Source organism: Gopherus evgoodei, chromosome 6, assembly GCF_007399415.2.
Source record: "Gopherus evgoodei ecotype Sinaloan lineage chromosome 6, rGopEvg1_v1.p, whole genome shotgun sequence".
Lineage (NCBI taxonomy): Eukaryota > Metazoa > Chordata > Testudines > Testudinidae > Gopherus > Gopherus evgoodei.
This window is the reverse complement of record NC_044327.1, coordinates 112,876,274-112,902,679: the sequence shown is the minus strand read 5'-3', so window position 1 is coordinate 112,902,679 and position 26,406 is coordinate 112,876,274. Positions and strand designations below refer to the sequence as shown.

General features: G+C 41.5%; 1 protein-coding gene across 5 annotated transcripts in view; it reads right to left on the bottom strand.

Moving 5' to 3' along the window:
- NPR3 (natriuretic peptide receptor 3) overlaps nucleotides 1–26,406 on the bottom strand; it is a 65,589-nt gene that overhangs the window by 16,121 nt on the left and 23,062 nt on the right. For all 5 annotated transcript variants that reach the window (XM_030567370.1, XM_030567371.1, XM_030567366.1 and 2 more), the window contains 2 exons: nucleotides 8,695–8,830; nucleotides 2,668–2,762 (listed from right to left, as the gene is read on the bottom strand). In XM_030567370.1, coding sequence (XP_030423230.1) covers nucleotides 2,668–2,762; nucleotides 8,695–8,830 — 231 coding nt within the window. The remainder of the gene's footprint in view (nucleotides 1–2,667; nucleotides 2,763–8,694; nucleotides 8,831–26,406) is intronic.

Genomic DNA, 26,406 nt, shown 5'->3' with positions numbered 1-26,406 from the left:
GCCCACCCTTCTGAAAATATTCCCTAAAATGTATAAATATTAATGAAGAAAATTTAAAAAAAAAATGGAGGGCCAAATTCTGCCTTTAAGTAACATGCACGGATGCCAGGGAAGTTAATGTAAGTGGTGCATTTGCATCAGAAGATATAATTGTCTGAGCTTAAAGTAAACTTTGTTACTTTCCTTATCTGAGCCACTGAGGCATGTTGAGGGGTGAAATTCACCATTGTACATAGGTCCTGCCCAAGCCAAATGTGCCACATAAATCCTATTTTGAGGGCTTACATAAGACTTAAATGGAGTATACTTGCTACATGCACAGGAGAATTTCACGTTGAAGGAGTCTGCATTTCTCTGCCATTAGTGCAACTGTAGTTCAAATCTTTACTGGAAACACTTTTATTCATATTCCAACTAACAATTGCTCAGATATGGGACTGCAGGTATAGCAAAGTGGAGAGAGTGCAGAAAAGAGCCACAAACATTATTCAAGGGCTGGAGAAAATGCTTTACAGTGAGAGACCTGAAGAGCTCAATTTTTTTAGTGTATCAAAAACAAGCTTGAGAGGCAACTCAGTTACAGTGTATAGTACCCGGTATTTTTTTCCCCCATGAAGGTACTTAAAGGGCTCTTTAACTGAGCAGAGAAAGGCATAACAAGAATGAATGGCTGGAACCTGAAGCCAAACAAATTCACATTAGAAATGTGTGGGTGATTAACCACTGGAACAAACTGCCAAGGGAAGTGATGGATTTTCTCTCTCTCGATGTCTTCAAATTAAGATGGTTGCCTTTCTGGGAGATACGTTTTAGTCAAATACCCATTACTGAGGTCAATATAGGGGTAACTGGGTGAAATGCAATGGAGGTCAGACTAGATGATCTAATGGTTCCTTCTGATCTTAGAGTCTATGTATGAAGCTATGAGCAGGGTTCTGGCCAACGCATGCACTCATCTGGCTCAATTCCATTGAGGAACTAATGTTTTCATGACCAGATGGAAGGAACCAGTGAAATAAATTAAAAAAAAACAACAATGGATCAAAGAAAGAGGCCAGGTTATAAATCAGGGCAAGGACAGCGGAAAAACCTGAGCAAAACAGACACAATTAACAACTAATAGATTACAAAAATGAAAGGAAGAAATTAGCATGGGACATACTTTTGAAGAAAAACAGAAATACACCATCGAAGGGGAAAAAGAGAAATTCAACAGGAAATGAAAGGCAACCAGAAGCAAAGCAAGGGAGAATGAAATTACTAAAAAAAAAATTAATACAAATAGGGGCTGATCACACAAGATCTTTCCCCCGTAATCAGTCCTACTGACTTCAAATAGCTATGACTACTCATGTAAGTATCTGCAGGTTAGGTTCAGAGTTTTCAGTCACTTGTATCTATAGAAATGTATTAGTGGCCCGGCCTGGCCCTGTAAATCATTACTCATGTGACTAGACCTTACTCACTGGGACTATTCAAATGAGGTCACTGGAACTTTCTGAGTTGTTATGAGCTTGTCTGCACTGCACTGTTAGCTCGAGGTATAACTTGGGTGTTGGCCTTAACCTAACTCCCATGCACATAAAAAAATATCTAGCTTGAGTTAAGTGGTGCTTTAAACTCTAGCTAGTTGGACTCTGTGCTGAATCAGCCACAGACAGTGGTTTTGCGCTGACCTCACCTAGTTTACCTCATGGTAAAACTAAAGTGCCTTATCTTCACTGTGTCTTTACCTTGGATAACTCATGTGTTTTAGCTTCCCTGGGGTAAAAATATACCTTTTCTTACCAGTGAAGACAGGGACTTAGTCATTTTACTCTGCAACTTCTCTTTTTCAAACTATATCTCAGGATCAGCTAAGATATAGAGCAAGGGTGGCCACATCGCGGCTTGCAAACCACATGCAGCTCTTTTTCAGTTAGTGTGGCTTGCAGAGCTGGCCCCCTCCCTCCCATTCTCTGCCTACCAGGCTGGGGGTGGGGAGTTTGGGACCTTTGCCCTGCAGTGGGGCTTGGGGCTTCTGCCCAGAAGGGGAGGGGTGCCTGCTGGGGCTTGGGACTTCAGCCCCTAGATCCAGCAGGCGCCCCCCTCAACCCCACAGGGCTGAAGTCTCTAGACCTGGCAGGCACCTCCTCAAGGGCTGAAGCATTTCATAGAATCATAGATTATTAGGGTTGGAAGGGACCTCAGGAGATCATCTAGTCCAACCTCCTGCTTTGAGCAGGGGGTTGGACTAGATGATCTCCTGAGGTCCCTTCCAACCCTAATAATCTATGATTCTATGAGCCCAAGCCCCGGCGGGTGCTCCCTGACCCCACATGGCAGAGGCCCTTAGTCCTAGCAGGAGCACCCAGCTCTCAAACTTCTGAAGATTATCGCATGTGGCGTGGAATGTCAATAAGTTTGGCCACCCCTGATATAGAGCCTAGTCCTATAAAGTCTTACACCCAAGTAATCCTTTGAGTGAGAATTGATTTGTAGAACTGGGTTTTATGCTTTAAGATTACTTTTACAAGATGGATTTGCACTTAGGGTTTGTAGGATTATGTTATGACATTTTAATACACACAAATAATTATCCGTCTACTGAGTAAGCAGACAATATGATGGTACATTATACTGGGACATCTCGTCAGTAGGCATTTGCAGTTATGTTTATTTTCTTACCTCCTGTGTGCCTGCTTCTGGGTTGGTCATTGCAATCACTGAGAAATCCCCATATCGGTCTCCATTGGCATCGATGGATACCTGCCCTGCAATGCCTAGAGAATGGCATGTAAGGAATTAGAAAATTAATTAGTTAAAATGTTGGACTCTTCCAAGGAAAACAAAAATATGAGTGGACAGATTTTTACAGACTGATACTTGACAGGAAATCTCATCGGTCTCACAGCACTTTTATTGGCATTCCAGAAGAAATTGTAATTTCATCTCAGTGTCTGCATTCCGAAACGCTTAACATTTCTCCTTTTGAAATATAAAATATGTGAGCCTGTTTGGGGAATATGTGAAAAAAAATGTAATCCAGAAACTCAGAGCACTAGAATAAAAATAAAAATGCATTTCATGCAAGTTAATTTACATAAGGCCTTGTCCTGAAATAGACAAAAAAGCCCAAGTGAAAACACACATGCTCATGTGAAGCTGGAAACTAATGAAACAGAGACCAAGGCCAGAGTCAGCAGCTCCAACATGTGGCACACCTGTGGAGTTGGTTTATTGCTGTTCTCACTAGATATGATATGGGGGGATATAGCTGCTTTACTGTGAGATAAATCCTGCCCTCACTTAAATTCCATAGTCTTCATTGGGGCTGAAAAATTTGATCCTGAAATGGCGCTGTTAATCTTACAGGCTCCAATTCAGTAAAGTACTTCCTGCACATACTGAAGTCTCACTGTCAAGCTTAAACGTATGTTTAAGTGCTTTGCAGAATTGGGGCCTTGTTTTCTTTCTTCTCTATGTTACAGGTAGAGATCAAGGGAATTATTAAACATTCACTGAAGCAATGAGACCCTTCCCATAGAATTCAATGACGCTGAATTATGCACCCTCCCCCACCCAAGAATATACTGTGTGGGTTTGACAGACCCACAGCTCATATAGACTTAAATCAGAGTTTGCAGTAATCAGTCCTTTTTAAGGTCAAGGCTCTATACAAATTTCTATGCATGAAATTGGGTTCAATTCTTATCTTTTCAATGTTTCTGGTTACAGCTTTGAGAAAGACACGTTCAGCACTTGTCGTCAGTTTCTCAAGTCCTCAGCTTGGCACCTGCCCTCAGTGACTAATCTCCAGTGAAACGTAGGGTCAGTTTATCCATTGGTGTAAATTGATGTAGCTCTACTGAAGACCAGGGTTCCATTCCAGTTTACACCCCCAAGGCTCTGGCTCAGAATGTACACAGTAACAGCCGAATGCATTTCTGTCAAAGACACTGTAGAACTTTGTGAATACACACTTATGACTGGGAAACTGTGTGCCAAATCCTGAAATTCTTAGTGAGTTTTTAATTCAATTTTAACTCACAGAACAACTCCACTAAAGTCACTGGGCCTGATTCTTCTCTGACCCCAGTGTTACAGCAATTTGCCTTCACTGATTTCAGTGGCATTACCCCTGAGTTATAGCGGTATAAGTGTAAGCAGAGTCAGGATGAGCTCTACCCTGACATCTGGTGGTGAATTGTGGCGAGTTGTGGAAAAGAACTTCAGAGTCTGGTCTTGTTGGCATAGGCACATCCACCCCACCTGGTATGAACCCACAGCCGCCCAAATGGTCACTTTGGCTGCTGTGGGATCCCCAGTTTCTTTGTTACAGGGGCAGGAAGAATAAAGTGTTGTTACCCTGATTATGTGAATCAAGGCCAGTGGAACTGTTATATGACAGAGGGACTCACCATAAACTAAGCAGCACTCGTTAGACAAGGGACATGGGTTCCAAAACCCAGTGAATTGAGAGAGAGGTGCTGGGGATAGGTATTTGTACCTGATGGAGTGGGCCCCCCTTTGAGAGCCTGGAACATCAATTGCACCTCCTCTTTCTTCTCTCTCCATTGTTGAATAGCAGAGCTAATTTTGATCCCATTAAGAATCTAGCTACAGCCTGCTGTGCTGAGTTTACTTTGGTGCACCAGCACTGGGGCTCCCCTATTAAGAGCTGAAATCACTAAAGAGCTAAAATTACTAAGAGCTGAAATCACTGAGTGCTGTGTTAAATACTGGGGGAGCCTGAAGATATATTGCTAAGCGGCTGGCAGAGCAGAGCAGTTTTGTGAGATGACTGAAGCGGCCCATGGGATGGCGAGTGGAGCTGATCAGAGAAGTTTGTGGGACGGTTGGAGTGGTCAGCAGGACGGCGAGTGGAGTGAAGCGGGGCGGAGTGGGGAAGAGCAGAGCAGTTTGTGGGATGGCTGGTGGAGTGGAGCAGCTCGTGGTGAAGGCTGCAGCAGAACCCCATGGAGAGACGAGGCAGTCACCCTCGGACCACGTAAGGTGCCCCTTAACACTCTGAGTGCCCCTTCCGCCCCCCATTTTCACCCAGGCTGGGGAGGTAAAACTCTGCAGATAAACTTTCGAACTCTGGGGCTACACTGACCAGGGGCAGAGACTTTTGGGGTGCTGGACTTTTGCGTAATCTTTTGGGCTGTTGGACTTAAGACCCTGAGGGGAAAAGGATACTGCCAAACTTACTTGAGGGTGGGTCTTTTGCTCATGATTTGTGTTATTAATCCTGTTTGTGGTGTTTCCCCAACATAATGCTGCATTGTTTCCCTCCTTTTTTAAAAGGATTTTGCTACACTCAGACTCCGTACTTGCGAGAGGGGAAGTATTGCATCCTAGAGGCACCCGGGGGGTGGTATATAATTGTCCCAGGTCACTGGGTGGGGGTTCGAGCCGGTTTTGCATTGCGTTCCTGAAACAGAACCCCTAGATACTGAACCCGGCCCTTGTTGCTGCCAACTCAGAAGGGTTACATAAGCAAGAGCAGAATCAGGCCCACTAGGTGTTTTCCCTGACTCAGCAAAAGAGTGAGCAAGGATGTCACGATTTGACCCTGGGGAATGACTGAATTTAGCAACTTTGCAGATTTAGGCCCTTACTGAGTAGTCCTACTGAAATCAGGGGATCTTCTTGTGGAGTAAGGCGCTACTCACCGTGAATAAAGCTGACAGAATCAGGCTAACGATCAACAAACCCAATAATAAAACAGGAAAATGCAACACATAGTGCACTGTGATAGTTTATTTTCTCAGTTTTCCTGTACTTTAATGACTATGGATAATACCTCCCAATATACTAGTACATGTAATGTGGCAGAGTTTGTGAAAACAATGGAATCATAAGAACACAAGACCTCTTTCCAGTGCCAATTCTTTGCTGAGGGGCGTGCAGAGAACAGGGCAAGAACAAGGCAAAGGGCACAGTTAGCAAGGTTCTATTGTAGCTCTTCTTCAGTCAGGGGATAAAGACCATGGGCCTGGGTCTCTGTTGCACTGTGCAAAGTGAAAACAGATCAGAATGATAGCCCTTGACACCCATGCCACTGAGATGATTACGCAAGGTGCAGGGTAGTGGAGAATCAGGTCCCAAGGTGCAATTACAAACCAGGAGAGAGACTTCAGCTACTCAGTACCAGAATGTAAATTTTCCTCAACAAACCTAATCTTCCCAAATGCTCAATGAGCTAAAATGCCTCACCTTTGCTCTTTTCCTATTAAAATAGAATGACCTCAGGAAAGATTAATCCAAGTTTAATCAGAGGCCTACTGAGTATTAACCAAACTGTTTACAACCAAATGGCTGCCTGTAGATGTAATGGTATGGTAGCCAAACAATCACAAATTTGTGTTACTATGCCGGACTGAAGGATTAAAGAGTGAGCACAGTCAAATGACAATGGCAACACTCAAAGGCCACTACCAACTTGTCTGACATGGCAAGGCTGACTCCCAGAACTGAAAGGAAGTGTTTACTAGAACAGGAAGCTTAGTGACTGGAAGCCAAGACCATCTGGCCTGAAGTCATTACTAGAGCTATTCAAAACTTGGAAATTCTGAAATTTTCTGTCATTCTGAATTATAATGAAAAGTTGAAAATTTCCTGCAGAGCAAAAATTTTTGAAAATTTGATCTGGAAATATTGAAACAACTTCATTGAAGTGCTCTGGTTTGACTTGATAAACTATCAAAACTTTAATATATTTTTTTTAAAATCAGCATTTTCTAATGGAAAACTGTTTTATTGGAGAATTTTTGACCAGTTCTAGTCCCTATCCCTCTCCTGAAGCATTCATGCTGCCATTGACTGGCTCTCCCCTGCCCCAACCTATGCAGAGGGGAGGATGTGTATGAATGTTTCTTTAGCAGCTATTAATATCCAACAAGATTCCTGACTGGACACTCATCTGATGTGGAGCGGAATGTACCATGGAGAAAAGGTGCCCAGGTAGTTAGAAATCTAAATGGCAGCTACTATGTTTTCAATGATCTGTGTGCAAAATTTCAGGGGCAATACAAGGCCCCATCCTGCAATGGACTCTGCATGGATGGTCTCCTGGCTCCCACACAGAGCCCCACTGATCATGGTAGGGCTCCCCACAAGGGCAGAAGTCCGCTTGCATGGTTCTCCTTGTAGGATTGGCTCCTAAGAGGCCAGGTTGAAGACCACTTTCAACATCAGCCCTATAATTAATAAATATTTGCTCAGCGAAGTATTGGGATAGTGAGGAGTTGGGGGGCGGGAGTCTTTACTTTGCAGTCTTATGCTCCTGACAGCTCAGCGTTAAGCCTGAATTTTCAAAATAGCTATGATAAGAGAGAGGTTGCTCAGCAACAAAGAACTGGTTTTTACCAGTGAGGAAAGAGAACATTATTTTCTCTTGGCTGGTTTTATGAGTAAAGAAGCTTAGGACACTATTGTGTAGCCTGGCAGTCCCACTGTTTAGAGCACATATCTCTATAAGAAATGCGCAAGGACGCACCTTGGCATGTTCTTGGAGGACTCTAGCATAAAATTATAGGATATAAGATGGACATTTTGGGCGGATTCTCTGTTCAGAGAGGCTGCTGTAAAAGGAATCTCATGACAGAGGGGAATCCCCTGGGTGCAAAGTGCCGTGGGGTGCCATGATTTGGAGGGGATGGAGTACTTTATACAGCACTGTACCTGATCCTGACCTAATGCAGTGGTGCCTGTGGGGCTACTTTAGCTGCATAGTTCAGAGGAGTCACCAGGCTGCTTTAAATTCACTAGGGATCATATTAGCTTCTGGTGAACCCAGGACCAGGGGAACAGAAAGGTGGCTTAGAGCCACCTGCCCCTTGACTTCTCCTCAACTCTGCCCAGTGTATACTCATGGCAGCTGAGAATCTGGCCCATTATGTCTTTCATAACTGTTATATTTCTGAGTTAATCATTGGTTTCTTATGTAAGGGAAATATTTTCTTTCTCAAGTACTTCCACCGGAAATCAAACACTGAAAGATTAATGTAAGAAATGACATGTGGGTCTGGTGATGTGTCACTGCTCTGTTTCTTTACTGAGGCCCATACTCTGCAAAAACTTAAGCACATGCATAACTACATCAATGGGAGGGACTACACACATGTTTAAAGTTACACATCTGCTGAAGTCTCTGTAGACTCAGGGCCTAAGGGATTAGGCCCAGAAAGCCACAGTTCTGTTTGGTTACTGTGTCTGAGATAACAAACAAAGCTCTTAAAAGGAAGGGAAGAAAAACCTTCCAATGCTCAAAACAGCGTCAACGACAAAGGAAAAAATTGGCACTCTTGTGCTTTTATCGAATCCAGCTTGTTAAGATAAAAACGCTAAATGGAAAAAATGAAGCAAGCTCAAGAGGTAGTAGATGCACATGAAGTAAGACATGCTGCTGTAATCTTTTCAAAAACAAAGGAGCCTGAGAAAGTTATTGGCATTTCTTTACAACCCTAATGAGGGTCATTAAGTTATTAGGAGTTCCTTTGAGCAGAGTAATACCTAAAAGGATGTTATGAAAAATGTTAAAAGTGGTGAATTATTTGATCTTTAAAAATGCAGGGTGTATATTTGAAGAACACATATTCTGACTATTTTTTAACCTCTTGTGTCCTGGTCCTCAAGTGGCACACACAGTAATAGCCTGAGTTGTAATGACACTGATACAATCCAGTATTCCAGCTAGCAGATACCTACCTTCATATGTCCTGTTCCGTGTCTGATGAACAATTTTATCCCCATCCTTCTTGCTAAAACCATATTTTAGGACTTCACGCAAAGCCAGAGCATAGAGGAGAATGGCATCATGGAATCCTTCCACAAACATGTTAATCTAAGAACAAGATGACAACATTCATATTTAAGCCATCTATGAAAAAATACTTATCTTTACAAAGGCTCAAACCCTGGATCAGGGAGACCAGGCTTGGCCCAAACTGATTAATATTAGGGAACTTCTACAGAATAATCAAAAGAACCCATTTTCTGGATCTGAATCTTTGTTTCAAAGAAAAACAGAGAATTTTGCAACTTGTAACATTTAACGGAAAACCACTAACTGATTTTTTTTTTTAACTCTGCAACTCTGGCATTCAAATGGTGCTTCATTATCACATCTAAACAGTGATACAGAGAAGAAACTCACTGTACCACAGTTCATGTGCCAATCTGCGTATAAACTGTGCAGCTGTTCCTTAGAGATGCCGAGTACCTTCTGTAAGGTGCTGAGCTCCCTCATCCTCATTAGCCTGAGGGCCCTCATCATCTTACATCATCTTCTGTATTCAGGCCAAATTCTGCAGCCCTTGGCTGGTTGGCATTTACACCCATAGTTCATAGGCTTACTAGACTAGCAGAACTGGATCAATAGTTTAATGCAGACATGCGCCTGTTCCAAAACCCCAGGAGAACACATCTGGTTAATTGTCTGTTTTACACCGCACACTTCACTGGATATGAAAATATCCTCTCCCCATTATGTTTATGGCGAGAGGAAGTTTTTCTGACTTTGCTGACAGATTTGTTTGTTTAATGATTACTCCCCTCCATTTCTGCTGATTCTGGATCTTGCTCAACGGACCATCTCTCTGCTAGCAAATGAACAACAGAGCAAGCTGTTTACTCTGTACTATGTAACGTTCTCTGGAGTTGCCAGAAAACTGTTTTCCCATCTTTTACGTCTGTTTTAGTAAATGGCATGAGTTAAATGAAATGCCATTTTCTAGTATAAATCCAAAAAGCAAATACGGTATTGTAAACCAGCACTGCCCTTCAGTGAGAGCAAATGTGATTTCACATTAGACCTACACTTACACTGATCTCCAGAACACTTATGAACAGAGCAGTGCAAAAATTGATAGGTTTGGTCCACAGCAGGGTGGCAAATTTAAAATAAGCCTTTGTGGGTGCTATATCTGAAATCTTTTTTTTTTTCCACGTTTTGGGTTCAAACTGAAAATTCAAACTCAGTTGAAGCCAGCTAAGTTTGCCTGATGTGAGGTCAAAACCTAGACAAAAGAGTGGGTGGCAAAGTTCAGTGCTGGATCCAAACTTCCCCAAAATTCAGGGAGGTTGGAGCTGGGGATTTTGGTTCAGCGCCCTGTAGGGAGAGGGACCACATATGAACTCACATTTGGGTTCATTTTCCCCAAAAATCTGTGGTGTTCAGTTCTGAGGTTTTGGTTCAGGCCTATTTCAAGATGAAATAACGTGAAGCATCCAGTTTTCATATGGATTCTAAAGTAAAGCATGAATTCCTACCTGGCACCTCTGGAGAAGGAAGGGGTTTTCTGAAAACCTTCCCCCAAAAGCTGGAAAAAGTTCACCCAAGGTTGATCCTCAACTAACATTTCCTCCAAACCCACTGAACCTGAAAGGATTTGGGCCTGATCCTGGCTCCCACTGAAGTCAATGAGAGTGTTGCCATTGACTTCAATAGGATCAGGCTCCAAAATATCAACTAAACCCAAACCTGAGTCAATTTTGCTTTCTTTTCTGGAAGTGATATGCAATACATGGCAGTTACTTTATGCACCTGATTAAGAAGTGATAAAAAAAGAAGACAAGAGTGTGCAGTGGCATTGGAACAATTTGTATAGTGGGGGTGCTGAAAGACATTGAACAAAACTGTAAACCCTGTATATGATGGAAACCACTTCAAGCCAAGGGGTGCACCAGCACCCGTAGTTCCAGCACCCCTGAGAATGTGTATGCACATCGGTTTCAGAGTGGTAGCCATGTCAGTCTGTATCAGCAAAAACAATGAGGAGTCCTTGTGGCACCTTAGAGACTAACACATTTATTTGGGCATAAGCTTTCGTGGGCTAAACCCCACTTCATCAGATGCATGGAGTGAAAAACACAGTAAGCAGTATAGATATTACAGCACATGAAAATATGGGAGTTGCCTTACCAAGTGCGGGGTCAGTGCTAATGAGACCAATTCAATTCAAGTGGAAGTGGCCTATTCTCAATAGCTGACAAGAAGTGAATGTTAACAGAGGGAAAATTACCTTTGTAGTGCTAATGAGGCCAATGCAATCAACGTGGATGTCGCCCATTTCCAACAGTTGACCAAAAGGTTTGACTATCAGCAGAAGGAAAATTACTTTTTGTAATGACCCATCCACTCCCAGTCTTTATTCAGGCCTAATTTGATGGTGTCCAGTTTGCAGATTAATTCCAGTTCTGCATTATACCATTAAGTCAATGTTATGGAGCAGAAATGCTATGCCCAGCAGCACCACCAACAAGAATTTGACTTCTAATATGTGCCCCTTTTAGGAGAGAACTATGTGTGCACACGTGTCTGACTAGCTGTACTGGCCAGTGTGAGCTGTGTAATCATAGCTATACCTCTTGACAGCTCCCTGCACACGAGTGTCCTGGGGCTACACTTGGGGCTAGCCTCTCCATGGGTATAGCACACTGGAGGGTACAAGGAGACACCCATGTGCACTCATGCCAGGACCAAATTCAGTCTGCAATTTGGCCTCCAATTTTTGTGCTCAATATAAACCAAAAAAATGTAACAATGGAAAGAAACAGCTACTGAAAGGAAGATGACTTTGAGCTCAGTAGGATCACTTGTGTGAATCAGAGTTCACCAACGTGAATAAAGTTTGCATCATGTAGCACTACTCTCCCTTCTCTCTCTCAGTATATCTTATCTTATAGGTGCCTGAATCATAGATTGCAGGGACTGCATTTATGTTTCTGTTCTTCAGAAAGCAACAGTGCCTAGAAAATGACTACATAATAATAAATAATAACACCATCAACTGATGCAGTGAATTACATTAGGAGCCTGGATTCAAATATGGATCCCATTGTAAGGCAATACGGCTTAAACGGTACATGTGTTCCTCTTCTGTAAGCAACTGCTCACATCTCAAAACCACAACATATCCTGGGCTTGGTGCACAATAATTCACAGAGAATTATCTTTTCAGCCACAAGGAGGGTGGTCCCATTTACTCACAGTTTAGTTATATTGCAAAAAGTCCCTGCCTGGGCTGCAACTAGCCAATGAGTAGGCAAAGATTTCACTCCATCGTTGGTCTCTTCTTGACATTTCTGGTGCCCCAGACCCCCAAATATACTACTGTTTAGAAACAATATTTAGTTTACCAGTAATTTCATTGCTTTTGAACAACTCAAAATCCAGACAAATAAGTGCTGTTAAACCTCTCATAGTTGTAGCTGGACATATACAATGCCAAAAGATAACAACATGTAGCCAGTTAAGTAAATAGCTGTTACATAGATAATAAAGAATTACATAGTCAATTGGCTGTGTTAAGATAATCAAGCTCCTTGTTATGTAACTACACAGAAGACATTCTTTGGTCCTTAAGCCAGCTGTCTGCAATAAGCATAGTTCCCCCTGACTCTGAAGTTCATAGAATCAAAGTTAAAATTTCTCTGACATCTTAATTGGGGCTGCAGATGTTTCTAATTCTCACCTGTGCTTCATTTAAAAAGATCTGCCAAATGTTTAGAAAAAGGAGCCAGTGCCACAGAAGGCGCAAACAGTTCATGTGAATGAACCTCGGAAAAATGAAATGCAAAGGTTAAAAGGAAGCCACAGCCTAAAGATCAGGAAGACAAAAATTATTTCTACCTTGAGAGACAGTAGACTCTCTCCAGCAGCTGTTTGCGTGGAATTGTAGAATCTGTGTGCGGAAAAGCTCATGCTTGGACAGTCCCTCTTTATATGGATGTTGGAGGGCTTAGTTTTTCATGTCTTTATTTTTTTTTTTTAAACAAACAAGCAAAAGACAGAGTTGGCCGACTCAATAAATCCTGGCCCCACTGAAGTCAATGGGAATTTTGCCATTGACTTCAATGATGCCAGGATTTCTCAACTGGACTTTGGACCATGATTTCTAGTTTCATTAGGCTCCTGCCCTAACTCCTTATACATCAGCTGTTTGATGGTTCCTATCTTTTCTTGATGCTCTCCTCATGTCTATTCTATCAGCTGGTTTTAGCATGAGACCTGTCTTATTCTAAAACATGCTCTTTTACTGTAGCAACTTCTGATGCAAGTGCTCCTTTGTATGTGACATGAACACAGCTGGCTTTTCATTCCCAGTGCCCACTAAGAACACTTACAGGGTACCTTTTCATCACACTGGGCTTGATCCAAACAGCCTGAGTTCCTGAAAGCAGTCAGTTTTAAGGTACTGAAGATTAATAGTTTTAGTAATGTCTGCTTTAGGCCTGGCAAACCTAACACTGGAAATTCTGCTGGTTTCATGTTTTCCAGTTTTAAAAAAATCATTTCCCCCATATCTAGTGGAAGAGGCACCCCAAACTATGTAGTGCCTTGTGCATTGGTTAGCCCTTACATTAGTCACATAGCATTTTCAAGCACAAATCCTTAAAAGGGAATATGGGATGTTATAAAGCACTTACAGTCTACCTGCCTATCCTGCTGCACCATCTGGAAATCCCTATTGCTGTGATATATTTTTTTCTTTTTCAAAATCAGGGTATCATAGGCATGTGTAATAAAGAGTCCTCTTAGGCTGTTCCTCTCTAACGGTTGCACTGTTACAGCTGAAAGGTATATTGCAAAGTAGAGGACATAGCAGTAAGATGAACATTAATTCATTATTTTGCTATTTAATGATTTTGAGATAATTTCACAGTGTGTCCTGAAGGAACTTCTGCTCCTGTTATTGGGTACCATTCCATTTGTCTTTGATAACACTCATCCAGTTTCACTTTGTAACTCTACAGCTGTAACTAGAACTGCTTTTTTTTTTTTGGGGGGGGGGGGGGGATCTGTAAATACAAAATAATTTTAATATACCCTCTGTCATACTAGGCACACTAGTTATGGCTAAGAAAGCACTTTCTTACATACCTCCTATTTTCAAACACATAACTCTTTGAAGCAAAGACCATTTGATCCAAAATATCTCATGGTAGTTCTTAGCCCGCACATGAATTGCTTTGGAAAGTTTGATATCATTCTCTCTGGTAATGTTTGAGGTATCTGTACATGCAATAGTTTTTATTTTTTTCTTAAATAACAGTGGCCAAGATATTTAAAAAGACTAGTGATTTTCAGGAGCCCAACTTTAAATACTTTAAAGTGGCCTCATTCTCAGATAATGGGTCCTCATCAGTTTAAGTCCCTTTATGCTGTCTCAAATTATGCGTCCAAAACTTGAGGCATTCCAAAATCACTAATCTCTTTTGAAAATATTGGTCATTAGTACATAAAAAATGGTCATGTAGACTGCTATTGAACTTTATAGAGCAATGTGTGAATTTCTTGTGTTTATTCAGATGTTAGTCCGTCCAATAGTAAAAGCAAAATTCACTAGCAAAAATAACATACCCTCCCCTCTCCGTAAGAAGAAAATACATCACTGTGGAAAGGGGTAGAAAGTGATGGAATAAATGGACATTCAATGAAATTTATCCAGTGGGGAATACTATACTTCTGAGTAGTTCTTTGTAGGATGCTTAAAGGCAAAATCTGGGTCTCCGTAGTAACTAATTGTGCAGTTCAGCAGTAGACTGTACTCAAGGAAGAGCCCCAAATTTGATAAAAGCTTTTATAAGATCCTCTAATCTTGTAAGTAATAAAGAATTCTGCTAGCTAAGATTTAAAAGTTAGAAGCATTGAAGAATATTGGGCATACTATTTTCTGCTTGTTTTTCAACTAACAAGTGAAAGAGAGACGCTGCCATCCAAACACTGTATATATGCAGGCAAGATGGGTCTATCTTAATCTTGGCTGCTCCAGATTCTCTCTGTGCCCCACCAACATGTGGCTTGGATGACCTGAGTGATCAGCAGAAAAGGCTGCCAGATTTGCTGCGCCCCTTTGGTGACTGTCATAAAGGGAGGCGGAGAACCTTCTTGCTCAGACTTCTTCACCACCAACTTCAGATTACACACCCATTGTAGGGTGCAGTGCACCCTATGTGTGAGATCCAAAAATGTGCAAAGTATAGTCTAGTTGCATAGCCAAAGGTCATAGTCAAATAAATGCACATTCTTCCTTTCATTTTGCCATCTTTCCCCCCTATTCCCCATCTTTCTGCCCTTTGTAGTCATGTTTCATTATAAAAAATCATTCTCCAAGGAAATTAAATGCAAAAACTGTCTCAGTGCTACACTATGGTTGTGATTTTTACATGCTCAAAAGTCAGGCAATTCAAAGTTATGGATCCCCCAAACAGTTATAGTGTGACCACACTGTACATATATACATTAATGTTAACAGCATGTAGAGCAATACAAAATGTTACTTATGTGGAAGACTGCCAAGTTACAGCTACTGGGGACCCATAACTCTCCATATTCTGTTTTGCATTTAGAATTGCAGAACACTGAGCATCCCTATTATATATTAAAGCCATGGAGCATTTCAGTGATGGAGAATGGTCTAAGCATCAGCCTTACTCGAGCTATGTGAAATGGCTAATATTTTCAAACTCGAGTGCCTGATGTATGGACAAAGACTATGAGCTAACTAATCAATTCGTGCTACAGGAGTTAACAGGGAAGTGTACATTAAAAGAGAGCTGAGCTCCAGCTTCAGATCTGGATTTCAAGCCGCCTCAAAGATTAAGTGTGTTCAGAAAAAAACACTGGGATTCAGCCATGAAGCTGTCACTAATATTTTGTGTCTTGGTCCTGTCTAAATTGGCAAGAACATGGCCAGTTGCCTAAACCTGCATGTTCACTGGGATACTTCATGTTCAGTGGGATACTGGAAAGATCATAGACTCATAGACTTCAAGGTCAGAAGGGACCATTATGATCATCTAGTCTGACCTCCTGCACAATGCAGGCCATACAATCTCACTCATCCACTTCTATAACAAACCCCTAACCTATGTCTGAGTTACTGAAGTCAACACAGCAGTTGGAATGTGAAAAACAGCCTCAAAGCAGTTAATGGGAGTTGTGTGTTTAAATCCACACATGCTGAAAATATACCCCATTCTCTCAGGCGACAAGACTGCTTCCCTAATGGAGTTGGAGCTTAGTGGTTCAAAGAAACAGGAACAAAAGCAGCCCCTGCTAAGGGAAAGAGGAAAAAATAATAATAGAAAAACATGTCTAGTGCAGAAAAGGCCTTTTCCTTAATATTCAGTTTACCTTTGAAAAAGAACATAGTGTAGGGCATCATGGATGTAACTAAGGGCAACATTTAGCCCACTGTGAGTTGAAAGAATGAAATACAGAAATAAATTGGCATCTGCCCAAGCACTCATTTGTTTACTAGATCAGAACTAGGCAATGGCTTTCTAAAGGATAAACCGCATTCCAAGCCTCACTAGATGTTATGGTGTTTTGCTATGTAGTGACTTAGGGCTGCATCCTGCAACTTTTACTCAGGTGAGTTGTACCTACTGAAGTCACTAGGGCTGCTCACCTGAGTAAGCTTGCAGGATGAGGTCCTTAGGGGCTGTATAGAACAGTGAAAGATAGTACAGTGTTATAGAAACATTCATTCATGCACAGGCCCACCTACAGCAATTCGGGCTGCAGGGACGTCCCTATATAAATGGAATTTTGAAAAGCACCTCTCCCAGAAAGGGAAGGCTACCCAAAATTTCCATTCCTGGGCACATCACATGCCCAACCTTCTCCAGGCACAGTTGGAACAAGACATTTTCTCCAGTGTAACCAAAAGTGATTTCTACTCCATTATATATGACTGAGCAGTACTGAATAGCACTCCAAACACACTACACGATTAATAGTCAATATTCTGACTGGAATGCAATCCATGACATTTACATTTCCTGCAACGAGAGCAATACACATGTAAAGGAAAATGTAACCAGGCATGACTGAGTCCTGGCATTTCCTGGCTTCCACTGATGCTCCTCAGCTGCAAAAAATTAGCTGAATGGGGGGTTGCAATGGCACAAGGCTCTAGCAATCCCTGCTTTTTGAGGGGTGGGCCTGGAGCTCCCAAAAGTTGGCAGTGCTGGCCAGGAAACCCAAGAAATGAGCTGATTTAGCCTCTACTAACAGTGCTTCTCTATAACTTGGACACAGTTTTAAGATGCTCTCCCCTTGGCTAATCACCTTTTTCCCCAGGGAGGAGATGATGCATCTGCTGCATGCCATCCCCCCCACTAATGTAGCTGTCCACTGGCACTGGCACTCAGGTTACCATTTACCCCAGCGGGGTGAGGTAAGCCTAGTGATTTGTTATTACTGTTCTTCCTAGACAAAAGGATAATTAATATCGAGTAGCAAGCATATTATCTAGAACAAATACTGGGGCATGTTCTACCTGGAACTCAGCATCAATGGGAGTTCTGCATGTGGATTTAGGGCAATATTTAACCCACTATAATTAACTCATTATATGTTTTAATACCACACTTGGGTCAGAACCTGACTAACTGTTCAATAAAAATTATACTAAAACAAAATTAAAAAACAACATCTAGTAGTGAGCTATAACAAAATGACACAAATTCCAGAGAATTTAGAGATTCTATCTGGGTAAGTTATTGTCATTTACTAGAGAACAAATATAAACACAACATCCCTATTCATTTATCTCTTCCTCATAATTCAGACTTCATTAAACTCAGAGAAATGGTAGGTGGGTTGCATAGGAAGAAAATCTAAGGGAAAAAGGAGTTCAGGAGAGCTGGCAGTTTCTCAACGCACAATACTAAAGACAAACAGCAAACTATACCTATACAAAGAGGCAGAGTAGTAAGAAGCAGACATGGCTCCATCAGGAGTTCTTTAATGATCTGAAAATCAAAATGGAATCCTATAAAAAGCAGAAAATTAAACAAATTGCTAAGGATGAGTAGAAAAGGAGCATAAGCATGCAGGGTAAAAATTCCTATTTTGCTTCAGTCTTCGCTAAAAATGTTAATTGTAACCAGATGCTGAACACAATTAATATTAACAACAAGGGAGGAGGAACACAAGGCAGAATAAGAAAAGAACATATTACAGAATAATTAGATAAGTTAGATGCATTCAAGTTGGTAGGGCCTGTTGGAATTAACCCTAGGGTACTTAAGGAATTTGCTGAAGTAGAATCTCAGAACCATTAGCAATTATCCTTGAAAACTCAGAGTGGACAGCTGAGATCCCAGACCACAGGAGAAGGACAAGCACAGTACCTATTTTTAAAAAGGGTAACAAAGAGGACCCAAGGAATTCTAGACCAGTCTGCCTAACTTTGATACATGGAAAGATACTGGAACAATTATTAAACAATGAATTTGTAACTAAGCAGAGGATAAGAGGGTGATAAAGAAAAACCCAATGTGGATTTGTCAAGAACAAATCATGCCAAAACAACCTAAATTTTCTTTTTTAATAGGGTTACTTGCCTAGGTGACGGATGAAAGCAGAAGACATGATATATCTTGATTTTTAGTATGGCTTTTGACATGGGCCCATATGACATTCTCATAAGCAAAATAGGGCAATGTGGCCTAAATGAAAATGTCAGGAGTCAGGGCCTGCAGTAGAGTTAGTCTACTCAGCACTTGTCAGGCCTCAGCTGGAGTACTGTGTCCTGTTTTGGACCCCACACTTTACGAAAGATGAAGACAAACTGAAGAGAGTCCAGAGGAGAGCTACAAAAATGATATAAGGCTTAGAAAACCTGAGCTATTAGGACAAGTTTAAAAAAAAAATGGGCATGTTTACTCTTGAGAAAAGAAGACTGAGGGGGGACCTGATAAATCTTCAGGTATGTTAAGGCTTTATAAAGGGGACTCTGAATTGTTCTCCATGCCCCATTGAAGGTAGGACAAGAAGTAATCTACTTTATCTTCAGCAAGGAAGATTTAGGTTAGATATTAGGAAATACTTTAAAACTATAAGGATAGTTAACTATTTGAATAAGTTTCCAAAGGAGGTGGTGGAATTCCCATCACGAGAAGTTTTTAAGAACAGGTTAGATAATCACCTGTCAGGGATTGGTTTAGATTTCCTTGGTCTCACCTCAGTGTTGGGGGCCTATGACCTCTTGAGGTCCCTTCCAGCCCTACATGTCTATGATTATTTCTTCCTCATTTTTCATTTGCAATCATTAAGTGGTTAATTTACTCATCATCTAGCTGGCAAAGCCACGAGTTGCTCATTGTCACAATTGTGAATTAAAGTATAAACCTATTTCCATTCTAAGCTGCAGGATAGCAACACAGTAAAATGCAGAACAGAGTATAACAGAATGGAAAATGACATACAAGTACAGGGAAGAAGCCCTCCAGCACAATAATTACAATGGTTCCCCACTGTTTTATTTATTTATTGCTTACTCTACCTTTTACTAGGGCATTCCTTTGGTCTCATTATCTAAAATATAGTCTTAAATTTCCATTAACTGCCTGCTGCCAACATACCAAACAGCAGGCATCAAAAATATAACCTAAAACTATTCCTTGAGTTAAGATTACTAAATGCATAAGGGCAACAAGACTCCTTGCTTCAGCAGATTTGGGGCCTGATCTCAAGCCTATTGAAGTCAATGGGAGTCTTTACCATTGATTTCAGTGTGCTCCAGACCGAGCCCTTAAGGAAGGAGGTAAATCCCTTGGCTATACATCAGCAGTTCTCAGCAAGGGGGCTGAGCCCCCCTGTGAGGCCACAAGCAGGTTTCAGGGGGTCTGCCAAGCAGGGCCAGCATTAGATTCACTGGGGCTCAGGGAAGAAAGCCAAAGCCCCACCAGCCCGAGCCCTGTCAACCAGGCCTCAAGCTGAAGCCTGAGCAGTTTAGCTTCATGGGGACCCTAGGGCATGGGTCCCTGAGCAGCTGCCCTGCTTGCTACCCCCTAATACCAGCCTGGCTGTTACATGCAGAAAAACAGTTGTTGTGGCACGTTTTATAGCATTTTAGGAGGCTGGGGGGAGGGCACAGAAAGAAAAAGGTTGAAAACCCCTGCTACACATCACAGGTCTCATTATCCTCCAGAACTGTCAAGAATGTCAGTCAGAGCAGGGGCCTGGGAATCAGGGAAGAAATCCTGGCCCCACTGAAATCAATGGGAATTTTGCTATTAACTTCGAGAGGACCAGGATTTTGCCCAGGATTCCTAGATTTTCTATTCCCAGTTTTCTCTAGCTCTCTTACTGACATATGATGTAATCATGTGCAGGCTACTTTATCTTTCTGTGGCTTAGTTACTGTAATATTATAGTATAGTGTTTACTTACCTCAGAGGTGTTGTCAGGCTTAATTAAGCAGTAGCACTGTTTGACACTGGAAATAAATTATTAATTGAATGAATTATTAGATTAATGTTGCCTTTATTCATCAAAGTATTCATTAATATAATCAAACTAGATAGAGAGCTTGCCAAATACTTGAAAATATTATAGGTCAAATAACGTTTTCCTGTAACTATGGTGAAATTCACCCAACAATGTATTCAGTCAATAATATTTGACCAACTCTATACATTAGTATCTATAAAACAGTTTTTTAGATCCAAGGTGCAAAGTGTAACATTACTGTCAAATGACTATTGAAAGGATTCATAACTAGAAGCGTGTTTGTGACTTAAAGCATGAAGCATTTTCCATATCTTCAAATGTTCAGCTCTTCTTTTAACAAAATCTTTACTGACTCCTGTAATGAAGACAGTGAGCACAAGACTATTTTTAGATGTTGTATTTCTACCCACATGGGCAAAGTCCTAAGGGAAAAGATTAAGAGGAATATTCTTTTCAGCTGAATGCCAATCCAGCTGAAGAAATTCTTTTGTTTCAAACACATTAGTCTAGTCACCTTATTGACAGTCTATGAAGGCAGCATATAACACTGGCTTTGTGAATGCCTACATGTTAATGGTAAGAGGTTTGAATGGCTTATAATGTCATATGCTACACATCACAGGTCTCATTATCCTTATATAATGTGACCATTAGTGCATTTTGGCTACAGGTGAAACTTAAGATAATCTAGTAACCCAATGAATAGTGCTTTTATTAGATCCTAAGTAAAAATTCAAAACTGCAGGAACAGGCCAGTTCTTTAGAATAATTAATCTGAAAATCTAAAAGACTCAGTTTCAATTGTTAAGATATGTTAACTGGTTCAAATCAATGCAGGATAGGACAAATAGAGAGAGCACTTTTTGTTAAATGTTTGCCGTTCGAACCTTGTACACAACATGTAACATATGTTGGGGTCCTAGACTGCTGATTTTATCACAAAACCAGTCCACTTCATTTGAAATACTTTATTTTTACATAGCTTTTGGGTTGTTTCTAAGTACTTCTCATGTCAAAATGAGTAAAACCTCCAAATGTGGAGAAAGATCACTATTGGGGAGCTGTAGGAATGTTCATACTGAAGTCAACTCTACTAAGATAAGCCTTTAAATAAATACAGGACATTTGTTCCGTATAGGCTGATGACAGCTGAAAGTGGCTAGGCAAAACCTGACACATAAAGGTAAGACTAGAGCCAATTTACAGCCATGTGTAAAGACCATAGCTTAAGAAAGGCTACCCAGAAGAGAATTTGTTTTCAGTGCAGTCTAAGACTTCCTGCTATTGATTTCTATAGGTTGTTTAAAATATTCTATAGAGCGGTACCATTCTTTATGATGATAATGAAAAAATAAAGTTAGATTCATATTATGCTCTGCAAATTTAGTCATTTGGAAGATTTCATTGTACTGAGCTTTGTCCTGGGTATGGCCACTCTCACCATTTCAGAAGAGGGAAGAAAACCTAACAAGCCTTTGGTTTGATTATTTAAAATACTACAGCATGTATTTAAGTCTCACTGCTATTCTAAGACTCTCTAGATATATTAGTATGTGTGTTGCTTTAAGAATGCTCTCTGCATCTGAAGAGCTCACCTAAGGCAGGGGTTGCCATGGCGAATGATTTTTATTAAATACCAGAGTAAATGTGCATGCTTACTTGCAAAACCTGATGGAAGGTAGCTAATGCAAACCCTCAGGCTGCTGTTATTTACATCTCCATTTTCAAATACTTTAAAATTATTTTTTTAATTCCTGGATATCAGTCAATATGTTTTATTTGGCTGACTGCTATCTCTTTAACTATAGAACTCATAGACTCATAAATCGAGGGGTTTCATGACCACTGGGTCAGTTCTCTTTGGCCCTATTTATACTAAGCAAAAAAGCACTGAAAGAAATCATTGCTTACAAATAATGAGTTGAACTTGCACCACTTGCATCCCACTCATTGCAGGCATTTTGCAAGGTTTGGTTGAAAAACACATAAGATCTGGCTAAACTGGTGAAAGTCTAGGACAACTTCCACCCTCCCCTCCTCCCAAGGGAGGAATGCAAGTCAGAAGCATTGCACTTCTTCAGCAGGCCCTCCCAATCTCATCTCTAAAAAAGGTGCCATCTAGTTTTGAAAAGTTCCCAGAAGCCCTTGCTCTCCAAAAAATGTACTGTGCAAAATGGGATAGATAGTGGACAATCCCATTGAATGCATTGGTGCAAATAAGGTGTGTGTGAGTGTGGTTACAAGTACAAACAATGCAACAAACAGTTCTATGCACTCAATGCCCCTTAAATGGCATCTCATCGTAATATGGACAGGACTCTTTGAATGTAGCAATCCTTGTTTCACACTTTCCCACATATGCAAAATGTAAAATGTTGCAAAACTTATTGATAATATAGGGACATAGGAAGTCCTATACAGGATCAGACTGATCATTCAATATTTTCTCTCTAATCATGAACAGTATCAGCTGCCTCATAGGATGGGGCAAGAAACACTGCCATAGGCAGAAATGGATACCATGCCCACAAGGAAAGTTTCTTCTCAATCCCCATTAGCTAGAGATTGGTTTATGCCTGAAGCTTCAGGGTTCACATCACTTTCAAAACTCTTAGATTATTATTATTATTATTAATAATAATAATAATAATATTTTTTTTACATTTTACTATAACAACTCTGGATAGTCTGTCCAGTATATTAAGACGACACATAACTGTTGATAGTGGGGAGGTCACAATTTAAAGATGCAGGTGGTATGTTCAGAGCAGGGCACATAAACTCTGGCAGAAATCTGGAGTGCCACATGACCCTGCATGCCCTCACCATGCATTGCCTCTGTCAGTATAAATGTCCAGTCCTCTCTGGAATTCTGCTAAATTCTTGCCTCAATGGTATCTTGTTGCAATGAGCACCATGGGCTAATTGGATAATTGAAGGTTGGTGAAAGAAATAATTCCTTTTATCAGTTTTGAATGTTATGCCTATTACTTCCATTGACTGTCTCCTTGCTCTGGAATTGTGAGGAAGGCTGAATAGAAATGTCTGAGCCATCTCATAGTTTTGGATGTCCTTTCCATGCCCCATCTTATTCATCTCCTCTCTGAGGCAAACAATCCCAGTCTTTTCAATCAATCTCTCTTCATATATTAGATTTTCCTCTTGGAATGAACTACGCCTTTTGTTTCACTTTTGGACTCTTCCTCCAAGGTTATTAGTACACCTCTACCCCAATATAAAGCCACCCAATAGAACACGAATTTGGATATAATGCAGTAAAGCAGTGCCTGGGGGGTGCGGGGGGCTGCGCGCTCCGGTGGATCAAATCAAGTTCGATATAACGCGGTTTCACCTATGACATGGTAACACTTTTTGGCTCCCAAGGACAGCGTTATATCGAAGTAGAGGTGTACTCTAATTCTGTTCAAAGGGGAAGATCTTCTGCTAGGATTCTTGGACTTCCCTCCATTCCTCATATGAATGTGAACTCTCACCCTCTTTATTCACACAATCCATCCTAAAAATATATTGCTTCTACCAAGCTAACTATGTTAACCCACCTCAGTGTACGTCCACACTACCCACTGGATCAGCGGGTGGCGATCGATCTGCTGGGGATCGATTTATCTCGTCTCATCTAGACACGATAAATCAATCCCCAAACGCTCTGCTATCGACTCCAGAACTCCACCAGGGCAAGAGGCAGAAGCAGAGTCGACAGAAGAGCCACGGCCGTCGATCCCGAGCCGTGAGGACGGGAAGTAAGTCAATCTAAGATACATCGACTTCAGCTACACTATTCTCATAGCTGAAGTTGCATATCTTAGATCGATTTCCCTCTCCATCCCCCCGCCCAGTGTAGACCAGGCCTAAGTCAGTAGGCTTGTTACCTAGCTATTAAAAAAACAACAAAACCTGCATCCTTCTATGTTAATCTTCTTCACCCAGGGCTGGCTATGTTCATATTGTTCCACCTGCTCACTTAGGTCCCAATCCTGCATGTCAGTAACTTTACGCCTGTGAATAGTTCTATTGAATTAAACGGGACTATTTATGTAAGTGTTAGAAGAATCAAGGACTTACATTATAAACTCTGAGACAGGGATTGGATCTCTCACTGTGATTTGTAAAACTGCACGGAGCACCGAGTCAGTGCTTGGTAAATAAAAATGTTCCTGTGGCATAACATCACAAACACAGCATAGGACCAATAATATCTATTTATTCTTAGAACACCCCTGTGACAGATGGCTTGCCCTCTAAATGCTGCAGAGCTTAGAGATAGCCAAGCTGAACTACTGAAGAGGCATCCCTGGATTGGATCAAGTAATTCCCTATAAAGGATAGCAGGTTGCTATGGTGAAGGTGGAAGTTCAGGACGTTGTAGGAAGTGAGAAAGGCTTCAGCAGGGAAGACCCTGAATAGGTTACTATATGTCTAGGTTTTCCCAGACATTGGCCCCTTTTTTGAGTTCCTTTCTCTGTCTGGGGGGATTTTTCAAATAACAGGAAATGTCACAAGTTTTTGCAGAGCAGATAAGCGGCAGCTCAGAAAGAGCCTTGATTGGTCCCCTTCTCAACTGGTCCCTCCCCTGCAAGCCACAGCTGCTGGATCCCGCCCACCCAGGCCCCTCCCTGGGAAAAGTTTCCACAGGAAGTCGCTGACTGATGGCTGTCACTGCATCCTGGGCTTGTGCCAGCCACAGTGACAGAGAGCCAAACTCCAGTGCTTCTGCTGCAGGTATCTCCCAACTGTACCCTCCCCTCCATCTCCTCCTCCCCCTCCAGCAGTGTCCTCTTTTTGGGAACATGAAATATGACTACCCTATTGATACCAAGGGGCTTGGAGTGGGAAGGCAAAGCCAGAAACCTGAGGCTCCAACCAGACAGGGCCTGGAAGTGGCCTGTCCAAGCAGGAAACGCCCCAGGCAGGAAGGCCTGGGGAGTCGAGTGGGTTGGAGACTGCTGGGAGTGAGCAGGCTCTAGCAGAAAGACCAGTGGCGTCAAGTTTCCCTGCTGAAATTATGGGCAGGAAAAGCCTGGGAGTGACCTGACAAGAAGGTAAAACTGACGGGCTGTGTTTTGGAACTTTGAATTTTATTTTGGAACTTTATTTATCTGACTAAACTCAGACCCCCAAGAAAGGGTGGTGAATAGGTGAGAAAAGCCTGTGTGAAATTTAAGAAGCCCTTTGAGGAGGAAACTGAGGTAGGTTGCCTGCAATATGACCCCATGTCAGGAGGGGGTGCATGGGAGGTGGCTGACCCCACTTCAGCCTCCACTCCCCTTTCTGTCAGGTAGTCAGATCCTCAACTGGTGTAATTTAGACTAGCTTCACTGAAATCAGTGGACACTGATTTTTTACTAGCTGAGGATCTAGCCCAGAGTGCCTAAAGGCTCAGCACAGGTAGTCTCTTGTCTCTATTTGGGCCTCATCATAGGTGTTCAGGTCTGCCCACATGAGCAGATTTGAAGGTCAGGGCCATAATTTGCAACTGAACATTTTCTGTTGCATCTCTAAAAAAAACAAACAAACAAAAAACAACCTCAAACTATTTGACTCCAGTAAATTCTCTCATGCTGCAATCTTAGTCCAACATAGCTGACTGCAGCTCTGCTCATAAAAACAATCCTCTCCAGTAGCTGGAATGTGAGCCCCCAGGGCTGCAACATCTCTGAATACCCATTGAGACAAGCACTTCTATCCTGGGGGGAAAAGGGATCAAATGGCCACCTTGTGCTTCTTTTTTTGGCACTGAATTGCTATTTGCTACCATATTTCCTGCTGCTGAGGTCTTTATCACCTAAATCCCCGAAGACTTTTTGTTCAAATGACCTCATCTTTGCTGGTCTTAGATTTCTGTGCCATTAAATAAAGAACTTCCAGTTGAATGTTATTTTTCGTAAGTTATTTTGGGACTATGAACTGTAGTGGATGTACTTACTGGCTTCTAGAAAAGTCAGTTAGTGAATGCTCTGGAGTTTTTTAAATGTCAGTTTGTGCAAAATGAGCTATACATTCTTGATCTGCTCTAGTTCAAAGAGAACAGGCCCAATCCTGTGCTCCTTTGAAATCAATGGCAATATTCCTGTGAATTTAAATAGGAGCAGGATATGGCCCAATATTAGCTTTTGGTAATGCAATAAGCATAATGCTTTAAAAAGTCCTGC